The 26,623-nt window shown below is 43.9% G+C and overlaps 1 protein-coding gene across 2 annotated transcripts in view; it reads left to right on the forward strand.

Moving 5' to 3' along the window:
• The first annotated feature begins 220 nt into the window (after positions 1-220).
• LOC138301129 (tumor necrosis factor receptor superfamily member 1B-like) overlaps positions 221-26,623 on the forward strand; it is a 209,659-nt gene continuing 183,256 nt past the window's right edge. Inside the window, exons 1-2 of one of the 2 annotated variants that reach the window (XM_069241265.1) lie at positions 221-1,380; positions 22,520-22,625. In XM_069241265.1, the coding sequence (XP_069097366.1) occupies positions 1,318-1,380; positions 22,520-22,625 (169 nt within the window). In that variant the 5' untranslated portion in view covers positions 221-1,317. The remainder of the gene's footprint in view (positions 1,381-22,519; positions 22,626-26,623) is intronic. The other variant, XM_069241266.1, reaches the window with a different exon arrangement.

The following is a 26,623-nucleotide window of genomic DNA, read 5'->3' on the forward strand; positions in this document are numbered from 1 at the left end:
ACAGTCACAGCCGTGTCTCTTGTTTTGGGCTGACAGTCACAGCCTGTCTCTTGTTCTGGGCTTGCCTGTCTCTTGTTCTAGGCTGACAGTCACAGCCTGTCTCTTGTTCTGGGCTTGCCTGTCTCTTGTTCTGGGCTGACCGTCACAGCCTGTCTCTTGTTCTGGGCTGACAGTCGCAGCCTGTCTCTTGTCCTGGGCTGACAATCACAGCCTGCCTCTTGTTCTGGGCTCGCCTGTGACATGAGAGGGGTGAGTGGGTGGTTTCCTCACCGGAGCTGCCGGTTCTGCTTTCCTCACTGGCAGTGTTTAGAAAAACCTGCTACCAGTTCTGCAGCCAGGCAGGGAGAGAGCAAGAGAGAGAGACGGGTACAGAGAAGGAAAGGGAGAGTGAGAGAAAAGAGACAGTGCGGTCACATATAAATGGATAGGTAGGCTGAGGGAAGGGGTAAAAGAGAAAAAGTGCCGCGGAGAAAGAAAAAGACGGAGCGCTAGGAGGGAATGAGAGCGAGAGAGAGAGAGGGCGCTAGGGAGAGACAGTGAAAGCCAGAGAGAGAAAAGGGCGGGCGAGAGAGAGGGGGAAAGAAATAGCGTGGCAGATAAAAAAGAGAAAGAGAGAACGCGAGAGAGAGAGAGGGGAGCACATAGGAGGAGTGGCAAAGACAGAGAGAGAGAGAAAGCAGCGGGCGAGAGAGAGCGAAAGAAGGAGAGAGAGAGACATAAAGAGAAGCATACACCATATAACCGTGGGAAAGAGAGAAGGAGAGCGAGAGGGAGATTTGGGGAGAGTTCGTCCTGAACATAATTCTCCCCTTTGAGAAAGACAGTCAGACAGCATTTTTTTGGATAAATAATAGATCGCTCGTATGCCTCCGCGGTGTTTATATATATATATACTGTCATTGAAAAAAAGTGCAGGGCATAAGGGAGAGACGCCGTAGCGGATGCCGCCTCTCGTTGGGTGAGAGAGAAACCCGTGGGTTAGAGAGACAGCACCTCCTGGGAAAGGAGTCCTTTGGGTTAGTGACAGACCTTGAGCTCGAGAGACAGACCCTTCTCGCCAGCTGAGAATAATAATTCACGGAGTGAGGGGACAGGAGACCCTCGATTCCAAGGCAAAGAGAGTCTTCCGCATTTGGGAGAGTGCACCCTAGTAAACGGAGGAGACAGACAGCCGAGGGAAGTTGTGTCACCTGTCGCCGCAAGGATTCCGAGCGGGTAAGAGGAAGTGGAGCGCGAACCACCGGGACAGAGGCGGCTGCCTTCTGGGGCTGGTGAGACGACGCGGTGGTTCAGTCTGTGGGGCAGACGGCCCAGAGGATGTCTCAGCCTCTACTCCTCCTCCTCGTCCTTCTCTGCGAGGTCCAGGCGCGTGGCTTCAGGGTGAGTGAGTGACGACCAGTGTGTCTACTAGACCGCCTAGCTGGTCCCAAACCTAACGCGCACACAACTCCACTCCGCCGCTCGTGAGGGCACCTCGCCCTGCCTCACCTCTCCCTGCCATTCCCCTAGCCTCCCTCCATTCTCCAGCACCCTCCCCTCTCCTCTTTCTCATTCCTCCTCTCTCCACAATCTCCCGCCCCCTCGAAACTTCTCTTCCTGCTCCCTCCCTCTATTTCCCTGCTTTCCGTCCGCTCCTGACCAATTCCCTCCTCTCCACCCAACGCGCACCAGATCCCACCTTCCCCTGCCCTCCTCTGCCCCCAAGTCCTCCCTACTGTTCCCATAACCCCCCAGCCCTCCCCTGCTCCCCCCGCTTCCTTCCAGTCCTCCCTCGCCCGCTCATGTTTTATTGTGTTCTGTCTCCTGTCACTTGCTTCCTCCTTGCTGCTAAAGCTGCTTTCCTGTCTCCACACTCGGTGGCCCTGTGCATTGTGCGATTCACAAACTTTTTCTTATTTATTTACATAGTTGTGTACCTAACATTATTGCCCTTTGGGTTTGAAGTAAACGTGGTTGAAAGTTTTTCATCCAATCTGCCATTAAAAAATAAGCAGGGGGCATTCCAAAACACAAATATCTGTTAGTCTTTCACAGCAGTGAGGCCAAGCTCGCTCAACCATTGGCAGAGCCAAAATGTCCACCTTTTTGTTAAGGAATGTGCTTGGCAATATTTGGGCGACGTTGTGTGAGTTACCACCAGCTAGGCTAGAAAGAAAAACCCATAATGAAGAAAATGAAGACACATTTTGCTCTACAACAATGTGGAAACTAGCGGTAGGGCCCCTTTGCTGAACAGACATTACTATCCCGTTTAAGCTGTACTCTCAAAGAAGGGTATTTGAAAATGAGTCAGAAGATGACATCTGCATTGTAAATGGTGAACTTAAAAGGCATACACAGCAACACTTTGCCTAATAGGTGCTTCTGACACAAGGGCCACTATTTGTGTTACATTTCGGCGAGTACCATGCTACTCCGAAACCCAAAAGGATTACTGGTAGATTAGTATAGGAAATTATGAGTCAATTTCAGCAGTGGACATCTGAGTCTGTTTATTGAATTGAATAGAATAATGGAGGGATAGAAGAGGGAAGGGTCTAGAAAGAGTTAATTGGGAGATCATGGTAATAAGATGAGGTTTGGGTTCAGTAAAAAGAGAGATGGAGGAGAAAAGAGTCTGTGGAAAGGAATTAAGGATATCAAAGTAGTAGAATGAGGTTTGGGATAAGTCATAGGATAGATAAATAAGGGAAAATTTTAGTAGGGTTTTTGATAGATCATATTACTAAACTGAGGTTTGGAGTGAGCCAGGAGGGTTAGAGGAGGGAAGAGTCTAGGAAGAGTTGTTTTGGAGATCATAGTAGTAGAATGAAGTTTGGGATTAAATAAATAAATATATAAGTGACCGAAGAACATTGCGTTTTAATGAGAGAGTAAGACATCCAAATTGCAACCACGTCCCAAACAAAAAGGTCAGAATCGTCACTTCAAATGTTGTTGCATTACAAAGTTAATCAAATAAACCACACTGGGTCTCAATTTGTACGCAAAGTGTGCAGTATAACCAAAGGAGTATCTGAAGCCCCTTTCCCATCACCAAAACCTACAGAGAACACAAATAGAGCAATGTAAGCATCCTTAAAATGCACAGGCCTTCTAAACATAGGCAAACCATAAAAAAAATCAGATAAAAGCTAATGGCTGAAGGGGTTGACGAAAAACCCACCCTCTCTCTCTCTGTACTTCCTATTATACTTTGTGAAGAATTGATAACATGAGAGCTGCCAGACAGATAAAGCTGTCTGTATCGATATCTAAAAAAGGGCTCATAGTCTGCTTCGTTTGGAAAACAAATTAATTCCACAAAGAGTATATAATTTTTATACTTTGAGTGTTTGCCCAGCACATATGTTGCCAGGAAAACCCCACCTCAAGTTGCCTAACGTGATACATAGCTGATCCGATGCAGTGATTGTGAGGTAAGTGTCTCCTATCTCTTAAATAGCATACACTATACTGTGTGCAACACTAGGCTCACATACCTATGAACCAACAATACACGTTCCAACTCCAAACCGTGCGAGGGCGAGAGGTGCGTGTAGGCAAAAGTTTAGTGTAGCATGTGGTGTGCGAAGGTGCATTGTTTGTTTTTAACCTTCAGTAAGTCCATGAAAACCGTGTAGTTTTCAACATTTTGAGGTTGGGCCATCTACACTAAAATGAGACTCTTGTAATAGTGTATGATCCCAACAGCTTTATTTAACACCAAACCCTAAAATAAATGATATACAGTGATATAATAGCAGCGAGAAACACGGTGGTTGTACGTTGGGTTAAACAGGTGCTAAGATATACTTTGCAGAAAAAAGTTGGTATACTTTCCCTCTGTGATAATTGTTTAAAGAAACAATGATATCTCAGAGACAATGCTCACAGAGAAAAATTCTACCTATAATATCCATCTTTGGATAATAGGGCACATAAGAAAGTAGCGTATTCGCACTATACAGTCTTGGTCGGCTTGGCTGGATTAGGGCTATTTTCCCGCTAGTACCCTGAAATTTATCTTTTGATGGAGAGAAAAAGTCTGGGAACTTTCTCAGTTTTAAAGATGAAAACAACACTTCTCCCCCTATAGTGCAGGCTTTTTGAATAGAGGAATATGTAGCATTTCATCATAGCCACAGCGAAGGCAAAGCCATCAAACCTTTGCTTGACCAGGGAAACAATAGACAACGGTGCCAACTAATGATGTGTGGGCCGAGCTTCAAAGTTAGTCCAACTGTTTGGGATTTGGGTGTTTGAAAGGAATTTATAATAGAAGTGCCTTCAACATTTTTTTGTTCAATTATTTACTCATTCGTAGTTGTACAGAGCACCAACCTCACCAGATCGGGGTTCAGGGAGTTGTGCAGAAGGTGTGCAAGTCCAGGCAGAGATCAACAATAGATGACTGACAGCAGAACAGATATTTTTTTTTTACAGTACAGCATTGCTCATGAATAACAGAGGGAGAGGAGATTACTGTGTACAGTGGGTGTATAATTGTGAACGAGAGATAAGTACATGAGTGGCGGAAGATTCTGGGTTAGGGCAGCCTATAGGACAGATTCCAGGTCAATCATAGAATATAGAACAGCAGTTAGTGCACAGCACAGCAGTTACGTGGGGCATATATATAGCAGTTGCCAGAAAGAACAAGGGGCACAACACAAGCCCCTCTATTAAAGAGATCTGGCAGTGGGAAGGGGTGCATGTTAGGAGTATGGAATTTATGGGGAAAAGGTAGGTGGGTTTGAACTTATAGGATGAGACAGAATAGAATTGTTTGCGACGCAAATCAATGGTCATGAGGTGGAGAGGATTGCAGAGCAAAGAAAATAAAAGTGAATCGTGGAGCGCATGTTGTATTGTGATCGTATTTATGTAGTGTAAACTACCCTCCGGTGAAGAGTTAAAGTCCTCTATGCCGAGTAGTAAGGTTCTCCAGAACCCAGGGTTACTTGTTAATTTAGTGATTTTTGGTTTGTGGATTTAGCCTTGTGTTCTCAGAAGAACTCCTTCTATGCTTTACCAGTTGCTTGTGGTGGAATCAGAAAGACTTAGATGTGATCATTAGTATGGGGTGAGGGCAGAGGGTATATTAATTCATATGAATGATTGGTAGGGTGAGTAAATACGGTAGACAAGGATTCAGTTATTGACAGATTGCAGGCAAGTGATTACCCGTTTGTGAGAAGGATGGCTTATGGACTATGAGTGGTGATATGGGCAATTCTTTCAAGGACATATAGAAGAGGAGGTCAGATGGAATGCTGGTTTGCATAGGAGTTGAGTAAAGGCATGCTGCTTTGAACAGGAGGCATATAAGGAGATCATGGCATGCAGAGGATGGTAGGTATTTGATGGCCATAATCTAATCAATGTGATTTTTGTTTTTGTTTTGGTCAGGTATTATCCATTGGGTCGAAATTGACTGTGATTTTTTTCAGTTGCACCATATGGTGATTAGGGTAGATTCTATGCCTTTTCCTGTTTGGTAGCCCATAAGTAAATGGTTATCACCTATGAATTGAGAGATCTGCAGAAATGCTGCTCTTTGAATTAGTTGTCAAGTATGGGTCCATTAGAAATTGTTCTGAAGTTATTAAGGGCATTAGGATCCATATTGTACTTCTTGATTCACAGTTGTATCTATGCTTTCTTGAAATCCAGTGGAAAGAGTCCCGTGGATAGAGAATTATTGTTTATGTCCATTGTTGGAGTAGTTGCCAATGTTCATACTAGAATTTTCTTGAATATAAGGAGGGCACATAAATCTGAACTTCAGCCAGCTGGGCCTCTGGCTTACAGAAGATCCTCAAATTCTGTCATTACTATTTCTTGGAAGGATGATAGGGATGCTTCCATTATTTCTAGAGTGCTTGTCTTAGTTGGCAATTCCAAGCAACAGCTGTTTCTAGTTGCAAGATACAAGTCTAAGCTGTCTGCTTTGATGATGTAGTAAGTTGTCATTTTATTGCAAATGTCTTGAGAGTGAGGACTTGCTATCTGACTCCTTCAAGGAATTTGGAATTCCAATACTATTTTATTGATTTCCTCTGCTGGGCACTCTGCATTGTATATCCTCCTTGAGTAGTGCATTTTCTCTGGCCTTTTTATGTATGATTTATGCATTTTGTTGTGCCTGTGTAGGCACATTTTTCTTAAATGGTTCTATGATTTCTGCAGCCTCTGGACATGTGAAACTGTAGCTGACTTTCTTTGGCATGGCTAACATGCTGATGCAGTGTGTGTGTGTGCTGAGGCCTATGATTCTCCATGACCAAGATTGAGAGCTAGTTCGGTGACCTAGAGGGGTGCACCAAGCTTGTCCTCTTTGAAGACATATGTTATTATGACATGACATACTGTTCAAGTCCTGGGTTATTGACATGAAACATTAGTGACAATATACTGATTTATGCCAAAAAAAGTGTCCTGAGACTTTTTTCTGTTCTTGGAGGGAGTACAGCCATTCACCCAGAGTGAACATTACCTGAAGCCTACATACATTTCTGGAGAAGCTATGGGTCTGCCTACGCCTAGAAGCCTGCCTGCTCAGAGTTGGAAGGTGATGGCTCGCTCTGTAGGAGGAGACATAAGCCCAGCTGTGTTCCTTGTGTGTGAAGCATTCACAAGAAGCCAGATGACATGAGAGCAATTGATGGCAATCTAGATAAGAGAGATCACTTGGTCTCCCAATGTGGGTTTTTATTGTGAACTGTGTGAACTAAATTGCAAATCAGACCAGCAGTTTGGTACACAACACCTTTGCATTGAATCCGAAGGGAATTGTGTTGCTGCTTCCTGAGTGCAGCATACCCTGTGAAGATCGCCATTCCTGCTGTAGTGAAGCACCAAGTCCACAGCTCAGAGGTGCAAGTGCTGAAGACAAGCACCTGCTATCAGGACTGCCACACGGCTGATCTATGATTGTGTGAACAACAACGGTTCCAGGAAAATAATGCCTCTTTCACAATCAATCCAAAAAATCAATACAAAAAAGTCAACACAAAGAAATCAAATACAAAGAATGTGAGGTTCCCACACAAAGATTCGAAATTGTAAAGAATTATTATTGTAAATACGTTTTTATATATAACAAAAGCACAACATAAACATTACAGTATATAAAGTCTTGCTGCTCAATATATTACACAAATACTTTAGACAGTACATAGTGTATTACAATTGAACAGAAAATGGCAAAGGGACCATAATTTTGTAGAATAGTCCATAGATTAAAATGGAAGATTGCGGGTTTTAATCCCTTCTTAAATGCCAAAGGGTTACAGAGTGGCGCAATGCAATGCATGCGTTGCACCACTATGTAAATACGGTGCAGGGATTTTGGCCTTGTTGGGCCACATTAAGGTAAAAATAACGTTAATGTGGGGCATGGTGGCACTAGGGGCCTATAAATATGGCCCTTAATGTGCATGAAAGCTCCCCTTCCCAGAGTGCAGAGTAGGCAGAGATGTTACCTCTGTAGTGCAAGTAAGCCTACAAGGCTGTCAGATTATGAAACAGCAGTTTGATTCTATATATGTACCCTAATGATTGAGCAAACCTGTCTTTCTTGGGTCCACTGGTTACCAATTAAATTTTGCCCTGCTATGAAAGTGGTTAATTGTAAATATGTTTCTTGAATATCGCATAATAAGTGAGCATATATGCTGAGAGGTGCTTGATATTTTTTTTCTAGGCCCCCCAACCTGAATGAAGACTCTTAGATTAATATAGAGTATGTCATGCCCCTTCACAATATTAAAAGTTTTGACAGGGTATCCTGTCCACCAAAATCTAAATAGGGCACTAAATCAAAGAAAAATATAAACTTAAGTACACTCAACTATTTTTATACTTTTTTTTGTAAAAGCGGCCTTTCTTTGCAGAGCACTGAAAATGGGTAATTTGAATACCTTTAGCAGTTCATCTCTCCTGCCAAATTCTTGTTTTTTTACAGTGTACAATGTTGTTTTTTATAAGCAAGTTCTCATTGCATATTGAAACCTTCACTGCATGTGATATATCTCATGCAACCTTAACAAGGAATATGAAAAACCCCTTCATTCCACAATACACTCAAACCTTTCAGTGAGTCTAACACCATACATGGCCATACAAAGGTACTGCATCACATCCCCATAGAATCAATAGAGGGAGGGACTTACAATAACACCCATAGGAAATATTTTCAAAATAAATTACTTTTGAAAATAAATGTATATTCATTGTTTTTAGTTTAAAAAATGCACATCACATTTAAATTTATATATTGTATCACTAAAATAGTACACTTTTTTTTTAAATAAACTTTTAATAAAAATGTAAATAATTTTAAATGATTAAAACATGACTTTTACTTAAATTTAGTAAATATTAATTACATATTTCATTAATTTCATAATTTTAATTTTATAATAATATTTAAATAATATTTAAGTATTTAAGGAGGGTGGGATTTTTTAAAAACATATTTAAAACTAATATTTCTGCATTAAAGTAATATCCTTCGATTATTAAATTAATTAATGAACAGTTACTTTCAATAGTTTAATTTCATGTGCTGTAAATAGCTTTGTTATTAGTTACATTATTGTTAATTATTTTACTTTAATTTACAATTTTACCTAATACAAAAAATGTCTGATACTTGCTTTAACAGTCAGTAAGGCTTATTATTTTTCCTAGTCTTTACCTTTGGTAGATCTCCACCGCAGAGGAAGTAGGAACCTTACACTTAAATTCTGTCTTAGATGTCTCCGTAAGTCTACACTTATTTGTGATTCTATGCTTAGAAATGGTGAATAGCAAAAACGTGTAGATTTACACTCAGGTACAGAGTAAACATACACATGAGTAAACCTACACATGTAATCTTACATTTATGATTAAGGCCCTTAAGCTCCAAATCCACTTCTTTGATTCACAATTAGCTCCTCATAATGTCAGACCGATGGATTTTTTATACAGACAAGACCAATATTTATTCGGTCACCGTTAATACACTGCATCCATTCACTTTCCAAACCAGAGTCTTCTCATTCAGTATTAAACAGCAGGTGTATCAGTTTCACTTTCATCACTTTTTTCTGATGTGTACATCTTCACTTAAACTTGTCATCAAGTGAATATCCTCCATGTATCAGACTGTGACCGGAAACTTTTCCTCAGCAATAGCTCTCCACAGTCTTCCGGTGGCACCATGTTGCCTTAACTGTGACTAAATCCGTCCCTGATGACACTGCTTTAGAGAATATAAAGCACCTTCTAGCCCACTGGTATCAGTTCCTTTTTACCGCTCTTCATTGAAGTGCATCCAAAGTTCTCCTCCCACTTCACTGACGAAAGTCCTCAGCTTGTCAACAGCGACTAAGTGAAATGCCTGACCAAGAGATTTCAAGGTCTAAACCTTGTTGCAGATGTTGTAAGAAGATATCCTTGTTGGACCCAGATGCCATTTGCATGTATTATCTTGAATCCGATTGCAACCTTTTGGCCTGCAACTCCTATTTCTTAACGCATCTGAAGGCCATCGGGGTGTGTGAGGCCAAGTCATTTTTGGACAAGACCCACAGGGTTACAGTGAACTATTCAACTTTTCTATCAGATACACTCCAAGACAGAGAACATTCTCCCAAGAGTTCTTACCACAAAAAACACAAAATGTTCAATTTGAATGAAAAATGCCCATTATCCTTGAGATAAACATCCCACCGCTGGGACGATATGAAGTCTTGATGCTGTTCTCCAATGCTGGACTCTTTCTTGTCATTGGACCACATTTTTTGCCTACTATGACCAACCCTTCGCAGGTTGAAGTTTTTGAGTTACCTATACTGGATCTATTTATGACAGCTCAGTTACCCAAGAGTGAGCCTGATTCTGTGGGCTTGGTCACTCCAGCCACTGTTACCCTAATGCCTAGAGAGGTTCTAGCTTCAGTTCTTCCAAAGAAGTTAGTGCTCTCCAAGGTGCCATGCCTTATGCATTCAGCACCACCTGTGAAACTAGTGCCGTCCTCAAAGCTGCTGTCAGTGCCATGTTCTAAGTCTTCGAAGCAGGCTGATATCATGCAAGTGTCAAAAGAGAAAGTTAAGGCTTGGTTTGATGATGAGCCCTTGACAAAGCCTTTTCCCAGAGATCTGACTGGATGGCAGAACATTTTATATTCAATTCAGATGGTCTTGTCATGCCTGATAAGGATTATGATGATGATTCGGAGGCTAATAACCCCTCCCCTCCTTCATAACACTGGATTTGGATTTTAATTTGACTTTTTTGCCCTCTCCAGAAGGAGATTTCCCATACCCCTCTGGCCCTCCTTCTGAGAAAGTCTTGTCATTCAGCATTAGCATTAGAGTTGACTCTACCCTCTGCAGAGGAACATCTAACATTTTGACAGAGATTGTTCAGCCCCTATCTACAGTATCGGAGCCTCTGCTATGTGCCGCTTCTTTCAAGGTAGGGGTGGACCTAGGGGATGTCATCACCAACTAACAAAAACAGCAGATCCAGTCCCTGCCATCTTTCATTGCTTCTCCTGCCTCAAAACCTTTCTGACTCTCTCTCCTTAAGCTATCATTTTCTAGTTAGATGGAGGATCTCCCATTTTTCTGCCAGATGGCAGATAGGCACAACAGATTGCTAAATCATTCTTCTAATGTGCGAGGGCTATGCCCTACCATTTCTGGTGCTTCGTCTGGACTGCCCTCCACCCACCAGGATGTGTTCTTCAGCACATGCTTGAAGATTTGAGGCAGAAGGACTTGACCTGCTGAACAAAGGAGCCATGGAAGTGGTGCATTTTACAGGTAGGCAAGCCACTGAAAGCTTGAGCCAGGCATGAGCCTGAAGCCTGGCTCTTGCTCAGCTCAAAATCCTGTTGGAACCTCAAGCCCATAACAGCCTGAGGGCCTCATTATGAGTTTGGCGGAGAGGATTACTCCGTTACAAACGTGACTGATATCCCACCCGACATATTACAAGTTCCATTATATCTTATGAAACTTATGAAACTTATGAAACTTATGAAACTTATAACACGACGGCCAGGATATCCGTCACATTTGTGATGGAGTAATCCCCTCTGCCACACTTGTAATGAGGCCCTGAGTTTTCATGTGCCTCCTGCCTTCCTCCCCCTACCCAGGATGTGGCATTACAGTCTAGGCTGCCAACAGTGGAACTGGGAAATTAGGTTTGAGTCTCAGCATTGCCCAACATCCTCTGATTCTGGCTGAATCACTTTATCTCCCCATGCCTATACACAATGCATGTGACCTTATGTAATGTAACTATTGCCCATGTAAAGTGCTCCAATAACCATCAGTTGGAGTTTGCGCTATATTTAAAAAACTGTAGAAAAATGCATTGATAAGTAAAAACAAAGCTTTAGTCTAACGAAAGACAAATAGAGATCTATATATTGACTGATTTGTACAAAGTGAAACCAAAAAACCTGGACAAACCGTAGTTTCCCCTCTTAAATTGTGTTAACTTAGGCAAATGTTGTATTTCACCAAAACATTTTTTTCTTCATTATTGTGTATGAAAGCACATTCAAATATGTGACTTAAGACTTCCAGTGGTACAAAAATGTCACTTTTAATCAGTACTTCTCAGTGCAGTGTTACAATCTGCCCTATTGAGGGCAACGTTTCTACATGTTAAAGAAATACACTTTTTTGAACTTTGAATTGACTTTATCATAGCTTATGTCTTATGTTTGTTATATGATTTACATAGCACATATTTTCAGGGCTCGGCTGGTGCACATCCTCTAAGATCCGAACCAGACCCTTGGCTTTAATCTTACCCAGCTTTCCCTGTTAAATTGTTGGCTCGCCCACCTCTAGTACCTAAGTAGGAAATTGTGCAGTGGGTTCCACATCCTTTATATCTTGATTCCCAAGAAGGACAGCTGTCTGACAGCCAACCCAGATCTCTGCCTCTTGAATCTGTTCATTTGACTGGACATATTCAAGATGTTGCCCTTTAGCAAAGTCCTTCTGACTCTCTGTGGGTGGGACTGGCTGGCATTCCCTGGACTCTGGCGATTTTCATCTACCAACCATCCCTGCTTTCATACATTACCTGTGGAAAATCCTTTAATGTCTTAGGAAGTGCTACATTCAGCTTGAAGTCTGCCGGCAGAATTTTCATATTTATATCACCACAGTGGAGAAAAAGCTAGGGAAGGATTATCCTTCAGATTTAGTACCATCTCCAGAAACCAAACATGTTTCATTTGCTACCTAACGGTCCTGTTTGGATTCTGCTGGGCTGCAACCAAACCAAGCTTGTAATGTGTCTGTCTCAGTTAGAGGAAGTCAAAGCTCCTGGTTTCTGATGGCTGAGCCTCAGCTCATTCTCCTGTCAGAAACCTTTGACTGACAGCCCTTCTGCCAGAGTTCCTTCAATGTGCATCAGAAGGTCCATTTTCATTAACCGCTTAGGTGCGGGCGTCGGCCACTGGCCGACGCCCACACACCCTCCCTGGTGCGGGTCACGACCAGTGGCCGACACCAGGAAGGGTATCAATAAATCCTCGGGTGCATCGCACCCGAGGATTTATTTTTTTTTTTAAACCCCCCCCGGGAGACACGGAAGCTTCCGTGTCTCCCCCCGCCCCCCCACCCGCCCCTTTGTGACGTCAGCGCGCCTCGCGGCGCGCTGACGTTGCAAAGGTGTTTTCCCCATCAAAGCAGGAAGCAGCCTTGCAGCCGCTTCCTGCTTTGATGGGGAAAACGGCCTTTCTCACGTTCGGGAAGGCCTCGTAAGAAAGGGGAGACACTCGCCTTTCTTACGAGGCCTTCCTGAAAGTGTTTCCTGGCCCCCGATCGCAGCTGGCCCCCCGATCGCAGCACAGCTGCGATCGGGGGCCAGGAAACACCACTAGACGCCAGGGATTTCACTTTGGGGGGGCGGCCCCCTCGGAAAACGGGCCGCCCCCCCCCGGGGGCATAATCCCAGGGGATTGTTTTTTTTTTTTTTTTAATAATAAAAAAAAAGAAAAATGACAGGGGGTCGCCCGTGGGCAGGGTGACCCCCTGTGGGGGCAATTTTTTTGGCCCCCAAGGAAACCATACAACAACTAAAAAAAAATAGATCTATATTTATATATCTATGTAGATAGATATATCTATGTACATGGATATATCTATAGATATATCCATGTACATAGATATATATATATATATATATAGAGGTAGATCTATATATACCAAAGAGATTTATAAAGTGTGCTACTCACCTGTGAGGGTCTCAAGGCGCTTGGGGGGGGCGGGGGGAGGGAAAGGGGCTGGGAGGTTCACTGTTCGAAAAGCCAGGTTTTGAGGCCCTTCCTGAAAAGAAGTAGGTTTTGAGTCTTGCGAAGGTGGGTTGTGAGGGCGTTCCAGGTTTTGGGTGCAAGGTAGGAGAAGGATCTGCCCCCGGTGGTGGTGTGTTTGATGCGGGGGACAGAGGCGAGAGAGAGGTCAGCTGAGCGGACGTTTCGTGTGGGGGTGTGGAAGGTGACTCTCGTTGAGGTAGGCAGGGCCTGTGTTGTGGAGTGATTTGTGTGCGAGGATGAGGATCTTGAAGGTGATCCTTTTGTCAATGGGGAGCCAGTGGAGGGATTTGAGGTGTGGAGAGATGTGTTCGTGTCGGCGGAGGTCGAGGATGAGTCGTGCTGCTGAGTTCTAGATGCGTGTAGTTTGCGCTTGAGTTTTAGAGTGGTGCCGGCGTAGAGGGCGTTTCCGTAATCAAGCCTGCTGCTGATGTGTGCGTGAGTGACAGTTTTTCTGGTCTCTGTGGGGATCCATTTGAATGTTTTTCAGTATACGGAGTGTGTTGAAGCATGAGGAGGTGAGAGCGTTGATTTGTTGGGTCATCGAGAGGGAGGAGTCTAGGATGATGCTGAGGTTGCGTGCGTGGTTGGAGGGGGTGGGTGCAGGGCCTAGCGTGGTGGGCCACCATGAGGGGTCCCAGGTGTTTTTGTGTGGGCCAAAGAGGATTATTTCGGTTTTGCTTGAGTTGAGTTTCAGGTGATTGGCTGTCATATATATATCACTTTTGTCAATATGTGTGTGGTTTCCCTGGGGGGAAAAGGGTCCGACTTGTCTAGTGGCAGTTTTAGTGCCATAAAGAAGCGCAGAAGGTTTATATGCCTACTGCAAAGAGCAAATCTGTATTTTATGTAAATAGCTGAGTACATTAGCAAAGTCTATGGAGAGATGAAGGGCACTTTTGCTGGGTGGTAATGAGGGAATCCGAGGAGGAGGGAGTGGGAGCACCAATAGTGATTGTTGGACTGGGCGCAGGAGGTGCTAAAGACTGTGACGAATGGTATGTGACAAGGTGTTTTTTGAGTGTCTTGAAAGTACGTGCTGATTGAGGGAAGAAGCGCAGGTAAGGTGGCCTCTACTGTTGCACGTATCTCACACACCATCGATTTTGTGACTGTCTACGTAGGCTAGTGTTTTAGAGCAACAGTTTAGCCAATAGCAGAGATGGCATCTTGATGGATGACTGCTGCCTACACTCGGGTTATAGAGGACCGCTCTGACATAGGATCAGAGACTGAGACATCAGATACTGAGACAGCATCTGAGGGATAGGACAATGGCGCAGACTCTGGGAGTGATTTTTCAGTCAGAGGAGTCCCATTCGATAACTCATCTTCCAGTACATTATGAGGGAGGTGATGAGGACAGTCCTGCTGTCCCTTCGCAAGCTGTTTGTGCAACTGGGTAATAGTGGGTTAGGTCAACCCAGAGAGCAGGTGAATGCGGTGGCAAGCAGAGAGAGAGTGCTCTCTTGGGAGCTCCCCAATTTAGTTCAGCCCCAAATTCCACCACCCAAATCATATTGTGGAGACATCAAAATTATCCATGGCAAAACAAACTGGTTTTGTAAGGCAGGCACCTGTGTTTTTGGTCCTGGATTCGGCGGCCATATAGAGAAACACACTAAACCCAAACATTTCTGGAAACTAGACATTCGGGGGAGTCCACAGAGGTGTGACTTGTGTGGCTTCCCCAAAGTTTTCTTACCCAGAATACCCTGCAAAGCTGAAATGTTGAAAAAAAACTCAATTTTTCTCGCATTTCTGTCATACAAACTACAGGAATATGCTGGGATCCACAATATTCCTACCACCCAGTGACTCCTCACCTGTCCTGATAAAAACACTACCCCACTTGAGTGCCTACACCTAGTGTCTGTGTCAGGAATGGATCACCCCAGGGTCAACAGCTGCCTCACGTAAGGACCAACATTGACCGTTGTGTGATCTATTCCTGTCGCAGGCACCAGGCCTAACCACACAAGTGAGGTATCATTTTTATCGGGAGGCTTGGGGGAACGCTGGGTGGAAGGAAATTTGTGGCTCCTCTCAGATTCCAGAACTTTCTGTCACCGAAATGTGAGGAAAACTTGTTTTTTTAGCCACTTTTTGAGGTTTGCAAAGGATTCTGGGTAACAGAACCTGGTCCGAGCCCCGCAAGTCACCCCTCCTTGGATTCCCCTAGGTCTCTAGTTTTCAGAAATGCACAGGTTTGGTAGGTTTCCCTAGGTGCCGGCTGAGCTAGAGGCCAAAATCTACAGGTAGGCACTTTGCAAAAAACAGCTCTGTTTTCTGTGATGTGTCCACGTTGTGTTTTGGGGCATTTCCTGTCGCGGGCGCTAGGCCTACCCACACAAGTGAGGTATCATTTTTATCGGGAGACTTGGGGGGACGCTGGGTGGAAGGAAATTTGAGGCTCCTCTCAGATTCCAGAACTTTCTGTCACCGAAATGTGAGGAAAACTTGTTTTTTTAGCCACTTTTTGAGGTTTGCAAAGGATTCTGGGTAACAGAACCTGGTCCGAGCCCCGCGAGTCACCCCATCTTGAATTCCCCTAGGTCTCTAGTTTTCAGAAATGTACAGGTTTGGTAGGTTTCCCTAGGTGCCGGCTGAGCTAGAGGCCAAAATCTACAGGTAGGCACTTTGCAAAAAACAGCTCTGTTTTCTGTGATGTGTCCACGTTGTGTTTTGGGGCATTTCCTGTCGCGGGCGCTAGGCCTACCCACACAAGTAAGGTATCATTTTTATCGGGAGACTTGGGGGGACGCTGGATGGAAGGAAATTTGAGGCTCCTCTCCGATTCCAGAACTTTCTGTCACCGAAATGTTAGGAAAACTTGTTTTTTTAGCCACTTTTTGAGGTTTGCAAAGGATTCTGGGTAACAGAACCTGGTCAGAGCCCCGCGAGTCACCCCATCTTGGATTCCCCTAGGTCTCTAGTTTTCAAAAATGTACAGGTTTGGTAGGTTTCCCTAGGTGCCGGCTGAGCTAGAGGCCAAAATCTACAGGTAGGCACTTTGCAAAAAACAGCTCTGTTTTCTGTGATGTGTCCACGTTGTGTTTTGGGGCATTTCCTGTCGCGGGCGCTAGGCCTACCCACACAAGTGAGGTATCATTTTTATCGGGAGACTTGGGGGGACGCTGGGTGGAAGGAAATTTGAGGCTCCTCTCCGATTCCAGAACTTTCTGTCACCGAAATGTGAGGAAAACTTGTTTTTTTAGCCACTTTTTGAGGTTTGCAAAGGATTCTGGGTAACAGAACCTGGTTAGAGCCCCGCGAGTCACCCCATCTTGGATTCCCCTAGGTCTCTAGTTTTCAAAAATGTACAGGTTTGGTAGGTTTCCCTAGGTGCCGGCTGAGCTAGAGGCCAAAATCTACAGGTAGGCACTTTGCAAAAAACAGCTCTGTTTTCTGTGATGTGTCCACGTTGTGTTTTGGGGCATTTCCTGTCGCGGGCGCTAGGCCTACCCACACAAGTGAGGTATCATTTTTATCGGGAGACTTGGGGGGACGCTGGGTGGAAGGAAATTTGAGGCTCCTCTCAGATTCCAGAACTTTCTGTCACCGAAATGTGAGGAAAACTTGTTTTTTTAGCCACTTTTTGAGGTTTGCAAAGGATTCTGGGTAACAGAACCTGGTCAGAGCCCCGCGAGTCACCCCATCTTGGATTCCCCTAGGTCTCTAGTTTTCAAAAATGTACAGGTTTGGTAGGTTTCCCTATGTGCCGGCTGAGCTAGAGGCCATAATCCACAGGTAGGCACTTTGCAAAAAAACAGCTCTGTATTTTGTGAAAAAATGGGATGTGTCCACGTTGTGTTTTGGGGCATTTCCTGTCGCGGGCGCTAGGCCTACCCACACAAGTGAGGTATCATTTTTTTCGGGAGACTTGGGGGAACATAGAATAGCAAAACAAGTGTTATTGCCCCTTATCTTTCTCTAAATTTTTTCCTTCCAAATATAAGAGAGTGTGTAAAAAAGACGTCTATTTGAGAAATGCCCTGCAATTCACATGCTAGTATGGGCACCTCGGAATTCAAAGATGTGCAAATAACCACTGCTCCTCAAAACCTTATCTTGATCCCATTTTGGAAATGCAAAGGTTTTCTTGATACCTCTTTTTCACTCCTCATATTTCAGCAAATGAATTGCTGTATACCCAGTATAGAATGAAAACCAACTGCAGGGTGCACCTCATTTATTGGCTCTGGGTACCTAGGGTTCTTGATGAACCTATAAGCCCTTTATATCCCCGCAACCAGAAGAGTCCAGCAGACAAAACGGTATATTGCTTTCAGAAATCTGACATCGCAGGAAAAAGTTACAGAGTAAAACATAAAGAAAAATGGCTGTTGTTTTCAGCTCAATTTCAATATTTTTTTATTTCAGCTGTTATTTTCTGTAGGAAAACCTTGTAGGATCTACACAAATGACCCCTTGCTGAATTCAGAATTTTGTCTAGTTTTCAGAAATGTTTAGCTTTCCGGGATCCAGCATTGGTTTCACACCCATTCCTGTCACTAACTGGAAGGAGGTTGAAAGCACCAAAAATAGTAAAAATGGGGTATGTCCCAGTAAAATGCCAAATTTGTGTTGGAAAATGTGGTTTTCTGATTCAAGTCTGCCCGTTCCTGAAAGGTGGGAAGATAGTGATTTCAGCACCAGAAACCCTTTGTTGATGGCATTTTCAGGGAAAAAACCACAAGCCTTCTTCGGCGGCCCTTTTTTCCCATTTTTTTTGGAAAAAACTAAATTTTCACTGTATTTTGGCTATTTTCTTGGTCTCCTCCAGGGTAAACCACAAACTCTGGGTACCATTAGAATCCCTAGGATGTTGGAAAAAAAGGACGCAAATTTGGCGTGGTTAGCTTATGTGGACAAAAAGTTATGAAGCCCTAAGCGCGAACTACCCCAAATAGCCAAAAAAGGGCTCAGCACTGGGGGGGAAAAGGCCCAGCATCTAAGGGGTTAAGACATTCCTTACGATGCACCTTTTTCATGTTTGGACCTCCAGGAAAAGCTTGGCGGTCTAGAACAAGGGACAACAGAAATGAGGCACCCAAATGCTGAGAGAAAACCCCAAGTGCATCAGGGTCATGTCCTTTTTTTTCAGAAACAAACTCTTGCTTCAGGTAATTCCTATTGAAAAGACGAATAAGTTGCCAATCAGGGCCAAAACAACATTGTGGTCGCTCAGCCAACTGCTCTGTCTTCTATGTAGCCACCGCATATCTCATAAAATAGATCTTGGCGGTCCTCCACCAGGCCAGGGGAGGCTGTGGCACTGCAAGAGGTTGGCACTGGGTTTCTGGGCACTGCCTACCAGGGTTTAAATGACCTTTTACACTGTTATAATGTGTCTGGTTTTCCCTTCCTTTTGTATTAAAGAATGAGAAAGAAGCCTTAAATGAGAAAGAAATTGACTCTCCGTTTTCCTGCTTCTTTCCAATTGTTTATGCTATAGAAGTATATGAAGGAGTGGCATTAAAAAGCTCTATTAATTTTCAGCTCTGATGACAAACATGTTTTTGTTTTGCAAAATAGGATTCAAAGTGCTATTCATCATGAAGATTTTCCTACCTATTAAAAATATTCTTTATGTGCACTAGGTTGAACAGGGTCAGGACTGGTGCCGAGCAGAATGGTGAGTGGCTGGAAAAGAGTGCACCAGAACATCCTTTATGATGCAGGCAGTACTAAGGACTGAAAAGGGACCTAATATCATATCCAGTGTTAGACATTTGGTAGGGATGCTTGTGCAGCACAACAAGCAGAGTGAGTACCCTGCCTGCTTTTTGTGATTAATCCTAAAAGATAGATCCGAAAAGAGTGATTAAAATATGTGTTCTAGAGTACAATATCGATTCGAGATAACTGTCCCCTGCCCTCGTTTTGCATCCTAAGCCAAAGACGAGGGAAGAATATGACGATGCAATTCGTTCATAATAATGCCCTCTATCAGGGTTATTAATGGTAGAAAAAATCTTCATTGACTTAATTTTAAAAGCAAGCAGTTAGGAAGAAAAGGTGCCGTGAGATCTATAGCAAGCAAGCAAATAAAGTTCACTCCCCTGGGTCTGGCAGTATATTTCTGGAGTGAAGTTGGTCAGACACACTTCCAGACCCCGGTGTCGCTGCACCTGCTGCAGTTTTGATAGCTACGCCTCCTAAATTAAGCCTAAACTGTGCTGTTGCCTACTGTTTTTAAGAAGTAATGCTGTTTGACATACAGCGTTTCAAGCCATTGAAGGGAGTACGGACAGCAGCAGAAAATGCTTAGCGAGTCTCATTCAGAATAGCTGCTGGACCCTTATCACTTCACAAATAAATTTCAAGTGGGAAAATCAACATATTATATTGGCAGTTAATGCCCTTTTTCTGAATATGCTGACTCGTTTGGTCTCATTGCGGTTTCTGTGCAAACACACCATCTGGGAAGCCACCTGGTCAAATATTACAGGTAACCTGTCTGTGTAGGCGAGCTAGGCAGTCACCTGAGGTGCCAAGTAATGTGGGTGCCAAATTTTGAGGGCGCTGTGCAATAAATATATCTAATGCTCTGAAATATGTTTTCAAAGAAAGCTATTGGACTCCGAAAATTGAATATTCTGAAGAATGAGTAATTTGGTACAATGTCAGCCATTAATTAGAGTATGAATTATTACAAAAGTAAACTAAGTAATACATAGTCAGAGGGTGTCCAACCCTCAAAGAGCTCTCCAACCCCAGCGCCGGAAACAATGAGATCACCCCCTCACAAGACCTCAGCGACTCACTCGCCTCGTTCTTTCACCGCAAGATCGCCGACATACACAACAGCTTCGGCGCACAGACCACGCACCCAACCACCAAACAGACGCCCCCCAACACCACCCTCCGCGCCTGGACCCCGGTCAGCACCGAAGACACCATCCATACGATGAACACTATCCATTCCGGATCACCAACCGACCCATGCCCCCACCACGTCTTCAACAAGGCCGACTCCGTCATCGCACCCCATCTCCGGGACATCATCAATTGCTCCTTCAACACCGCCACCTACCCGGAGAGCTGGAAGCATGCCGAACTCAGCGCCCTCCTGAAGAAACCATCAGCAGACCCCACCGACCTCAAGAACTACCGCCCCATCTCGCTCCTCCCGTTTCCTGCCAAAGTCATCGAGAAGACCGTCAACAGACAGCTGGCCGCCTTCCTCGAGACTAATGGATCCCTCGACCACTCACAGTCCGGCTTCCGAGCCAACCACAGCACCGAGACCGCCCTCATCGCAGCCACTGACGACATCCGAGCCCTGCTCGACAATGGGGAAACAGCGGCCCTCATCCTCCTGGACCTCTCCGCAGCGTTCGACACGGTCTGCCACTGCACCCTAGTGCAGCGCCTCAGCAACATCGGAATTCAAGAGAAGGCTCTAGAGTGGATCATCTCGTTCCTCACCGGAAGAACCCAGAGAGTCCGCCTCCCCCCGTTCAGATCCGAGGCCACCGAAGTCATCTGCGGCGTACCACAAGGATCTTCACTCAGCCCCACCCTCTTCAACGTCTACATGAGCCCCCTCGCAGCCATCGCACGCCATCACAACCTCAACATCATCTCCTACGCCGACGACACCCAGCTGATCCTCTCCCTCACCAAAGACCCAGCCACCGCCAGAACCAACCTGCACGAAGGGATGAAAGACGTAGCCGAGTGGATGATGAACAGCCGCCTGAAACTAAACTCAGACAAGACGGAAGTCCTCATCCTTGGATCATCACCATCTGCCTGGGACGACTCCTGGTGGCCCCCTGCCCTGGGCAGCGCACCCAAACCAACGGACCACGCACGCAACCTGGGCTTCATCCTGGACTCCTCCCTCTCGATGACCAGACAAGTCAACGCCGTCTCTTCATCATGCTTCAACATCTTACGCATGCTCCGAAAGATCTTCCGATGGATCCCCACCGAAACCAGGAAGACGGTCACCCAGGCACTCGTCACCAGCCGACTGGACTACGGTAACACCCTCTACACCGGAACCACGGTCAAACTACAGAAAAGACTCCAACGCATCCAGAACGCCTCCGCACGCCTCATCCTTGACATCCCCCGACACAGCCACATCTCCGGACACCTGAGAGACTTGCACTGGCTCCCCGTCAGCAAGAGAATCACGTTCCGCCTCCTCACCCACGCACACAAGGCCCTCCACGACCTGGGCCCCAGGTACCTCAACAACCGCCTGACCTTCTACACTCCCACCCGCCAGCTACGATCGACCAGCCACGCCCTCGCCGCCGTGCCACGCATTAGAAAAGCCACCATGGGAGGAAGATCCTTCTCAAGCAACTCAAGACCTGGCTGTTTGAGCAGTAGCGGTCCCCCCTCCCCCCAGCGCCTTGAGACCCTCCGGGTGAGTAGCGAGCTATACAAATTGTTTGATTGATTGATTGATTGATTGATCCTCATCGGTTCAGAAGGGCCAGATCCATGTCATAGTTTCAGGACATCCATGTATGATAAATGTACATGACTCCAAATGGTACTCATTTATAAAGTCAGGGGTTCTGGTAATGATCAAGCTCTCATGACCCTATACGGGACAATAGTGATGTAACATATGTTAACCTGATCCAATATTTTGCTGAGTCAGTAGTTGATGGGACAGGGATTAGCTAGTGGCGAGCCTTCTGTTACAGGATTAGTTACCACCTAATAATGTTTTGCTAAACATAGCTAGAACAGCACGGTGAAGGATATGGGGAATGGAGTCTCCTTAACCTCCATCAATTCAAAGCTAAAACAGATCCACGGTGCCCGGACTATATGGCAAATGCCAAAACTAACTTTATCTAAAACTCAATTGGGTGGCACAAAAGGGGTCTGAACAGAGAATGTTTACAAGAGCTGTATAAAAATACTGTAATGCGAGAAATTGCCGAAATAAATTAAGTTGGAAATGTTTTTGCCATATAAGTTCCCAGGATCTAGGTGAACATTGGACACTGAGGAGCCAAATACATTGTACCAGAAGGATCTTATAATTTTATTAATAACGCTGTGTGTGGTCAGTGTACGAGGATTTTGAATCCTGCGATTATTACCACTTGTGAATGCTCTAAAAGTTATTTATGGATTTAATATTGTAAGGACATTTGCAAAAATAGTATTATCTGTTAACTTTTTAGTTTTAAGTCTATTTTCAGTTTTCATCTGTTGTCTCCTCAGGAAGATACCCTACCATATGAGCCAACAGTAAAGAACGAGTGTAAGGACCGTGAACTTGAATACTACAACAGGAATGCCAGAATGTGCTGCAGCAAGTGCCCCCCAGGTAATACCACTAATGTGCTAAACCGAGCAAAACCCAACATGTATATATTTTTTTTAATTTTATTAAAAGTCCAGTTGAATTAAGTTTAAAATAAACCATAAACACTATTCATTACAATTAATAATGCCGTTTTTAAAATCGTTTGAAAAACTATAGTTGATTTACAAACGAAGTAACTTCTAGTAGTTCATAAAAAATGAAACCATATTGTTTTCAGTTAAACTCAAAATTGTGGAGGGGGGGGTGAGGTCCGTAGGTGTAAGGGGAGGGTGTACCAAGATTTCACGGCGATGTAGGTGAAGGAGCATCCTTATAACATGACCATTCAAATATGTTTATGTAAAGTGACGTATTCCTTTTTCTATATTTACTTTGTGGTAGTATGTTGTTAAGAAGCAGCACAATAGATGTGGTTAAAAGCAGCACTCATCTGCTATTCCAGAGGTGCTTATCTCAAATTCTGGGTATGTTTTACAAAGCTTTACAGTATTTTGAACAGGGGTATCTGCATGTAGATCCTCTCTCTTCTTTTAAATTTAGTAGTCTGTGAATAGGGGAGCTGAGTGACCCTGTTGCTTTATTTCTCAGCTGGCCGAGGTGCTCACAGTACAGAGAACACAGTGTTCAGTAACATCTCCTGCTGACTGGCCTCCCTCCTCGGGTTCTGCCTTTATTGTGTTGTCAGTGGAAGCTGGAGCACTGCATCTGTCCATCCAGCCACTTCACATTATCTGTGAGAAGCAACTTGTGGGCTCTTCCGTAGGGCACTATGCTCAGTACCGAGATCAGGCAGTGGTTTCCATCTCTTACCTGGAGGAAATTGGTAGAGTTAAGGTACCTAGTGGGATGGTAGCAACCTCTCACTCTTGTGGCTGTTGGTAACAATCCATATAAAGGTACTCAGGACCAAACCCTATTATGCCCCACATCAGAGCCAGGGGATACCATAGACATATTCAAGTGGTTCCATGGGTCTCATTCACAATGTCACGTGAAGTTAAAATGCACTCAAACATCGATTGTCAACATTTACCACAATTTGTATTCCTCCAGCAGGTGCTTCAAAAAAGTGCAGATCGCACAGTGCTCTTAAGTGTAGTGGTGAAAGGAACAAAATATGCTACATATTTACATTGAGGGATGCCTACAATTCTTATTCTCAGTTCATTACAAATATTTATTCTAAATTTGATAATCCCCACTCAAGTGTTGATGTTTCGACCCACAAACTCATTTCGGTGAGTCTCAAGGTAACACCTCATAGCTGTGTCTAGCCTCCACTTGTCGAGGTCTGGTAATATGCTCATCAAAGATCTCCACTAGGAGCTGAAAGAATGTTCTTCATGAACTGTATTGCTTTGCAGCAACATGACTACCTTGGGGATTTTAGATGAGTGATTCGTATTTTCACTATCAATTCTAAATTAAGAAGTCTTAGGCTAATCGTAAACTATGTCTCTATACAACAACCCTAGATAAAAGACGGAATTCAACAGAGATATACACGTGTTTTCCAAACGGTTGCTTCTGAATTATTGTGGAATCATTGAAGTTGTACAGTTGATTTGTTAATGAGGTCGTAATACAGATGGACTGTCCATTTTAAAGTTTGAGACTATTCGAACAATACCCCCTTAGACAAGCAAGCATTGGCAAATCAAATATGACTGCCTTTAAAAGGCTTTCATGTGCTAACACATGCACACATAGATATGTATCAACGTAGCGTGGAAGAGTTAACACATGAAAGCCAGACCTATTGATTTTGCCATACCTGTTCTTGATGTGCACTTAAAACAGTTTACTTAATTCCTAATTTCTCAAGACAGTCGTCTAAGAAAAGGGGGGGGGGAGGAGGAAGAAAAACAGGAGCTAAGAAACACCCCTACCTGAGTGCATTTATGGTGGGAACTTTATTATTTCTGTTGTTCCCCATTGCATAGACCTGGACGCTCGTTTCCGGGTGCAGAACTACTAAAATCGATAAAAGACTTGCTGGAATGCCGCTTTTGACCAGTTTTGCCTACAATAAGTTACAGTCCACTCTATCAAAACGAATTTAAAAACAAAACTATGAAACAAATTATTAAGTTCCCTTTGCAAACTGACTTTTTTAGAATATAATTCATAACTTAGGTTATAAATGTTTTTCTTTTGTTTCCCACTTGCTTCCCTGCTGCAAGTAAATCAAAATCACTGGCCGAAACTGCTTTTGTGGTTGGAAGAACAGTCCTTCTCTTTTCACACTTACCCAGGAAGATGATTTTTATAAGTAATCTTCCTCTGCCTGGGAATTCTTATGAGGTGCCCATGGGAACATTTGCTATCCACTTATTTGTAAGCCCTATTCTCATTGATTTTTGGGGATGGCTTGTTGGAAAGCAAGAGTTGCTGCAGCTGTTACTGGCCATGGATATTTTGTTGGTGACATAAAAGAAGTAAAATAAAACATTAGTCAACCATTGTCATTGATTCTACAATCGGGAAGGTGAATGGAGCATTATTTTGAAGACTCTTGCTACTGATAGGAACTCTTTGCTTCTTTCAAAGAGTGGAGCTGCTGCAGTCTTTGTGAGATTCATCTCAGTAATATTTTGTCTAATTTGCAAGACACCTGCAAAAAGACAATGCCCTAAGAATGTTTTACTCTGCCCTGCTCTTTCTGTCTGACTCACCAGTGTGGTTTCCTTCGTAGCCACTTGGGTTAGAGAGGAGAGGCTGCACAACCTGGGTGATTTCTGAAAATATATTGTTCAGTATGTCAGAGCAAACCACAATCGCAGAAAGAAACAGGGTGCTGTAACCAAGTTACTGAGCACCAAGACCTAACCCCACAAATAGTTAAAGTTTAGACACATTTCTACAGTTTGGTAGGTTAAAGCAGAGGAGTAACCAAGTTTCATAGCAGCTTGATATAAAAACATCTTTGTGTCCTCCCCTCCTCCTTCCTTCTCATGAAATCAAGTTATACTTGTAACTGGTGATCAACTGGTTACTAACAGCAGTCGGTGAGTTCTAATCTGAACTACTCCAGTTAGAAGCATACCTTTCTTGACTCACCGTTTGTGTCTCTGGCATTGCTCTTTTGGATCAAGGAAACTTGAATCTTCATCAAAGCCATCACATTTCTGAAAGAATGTGATTTGAAAGGGTGTTTCAATTGAGAGTTGCCAACAACCAGTCTTAGGCAGCAACACACAAGCTTGTTTTACAAATGGTTCCTTGAACTATGAAGATGAGATGGACAAGTCTTAGGAGGAGGCAAATTAAATAACCTGAACATCTTTGTCCACACAAAATGAGATGGATTGAGAAAGGTTCCTAGTGGTAAAATGTAAGGTTATTAGAATGTTTAGTTCCTGCATGTTGCCATGTATTGTGGGGATGGGTGAGATAAGTTATTCTATCTTCCAGCTATAGATACATTTAAGTGGGCGTGCTTAAAACACCAATTAAAGGCATACTATAGTCCCTTCAAAGTCCACGCTGCAGTGAGATGTTGGAATTTTGCATGAAAGTATTACAAGTAGTTCTGCTAAATATTGAGCATTGATCACCCAAAGGATTGTATTGTGAGAAGGGGGCTATACTTGATCCTAGGAGTGTAGTCTCATGTGAAATTTGAGAATAAAGGTGCTTGTTAAAAGATACAAGTGCAAATTGATGCAAAACGCAAGACAGGTCTCCGAGGTGAAAACACAAAAACTCACTACATGGTAGGACAATCAGAATACCCTCTACTGGAGCCCAGAGTGCCAAGTAATAAACATATAGGAATATCCACATACCAAGTTGCAGTACGTTTATGAGTACTACATGAGAAGTTCTACGCTTCACCTTCACCATCTTTTGTGTTCAGAGATCACTGCCCAACTGCTGAGCTTTCAGTACACAGTGAGACGGTATAGTAGTAAATGTGGAAGGGGGAGTGGCTGGAAAAAGGGGAATACTTACTAGTAAAGGGGAGGGAGTTATAGGAGGAGAAAAGAGGGGTTAGA

Source organism: Pleurodeles waltl, chromosome 6, assembly GCF_031143425.1.
Source record: "Pleurodeles waltl isolate 20211129_DDA chromosome 6, aPleWal1.hap1.20221129, whole genome shotgun sequence".
NCBI lineage: Eukaryota > Metazoa > Chordata > Amphibia > Caudata > Salamandridae > Pleurodeles > Pleurodeles waltl.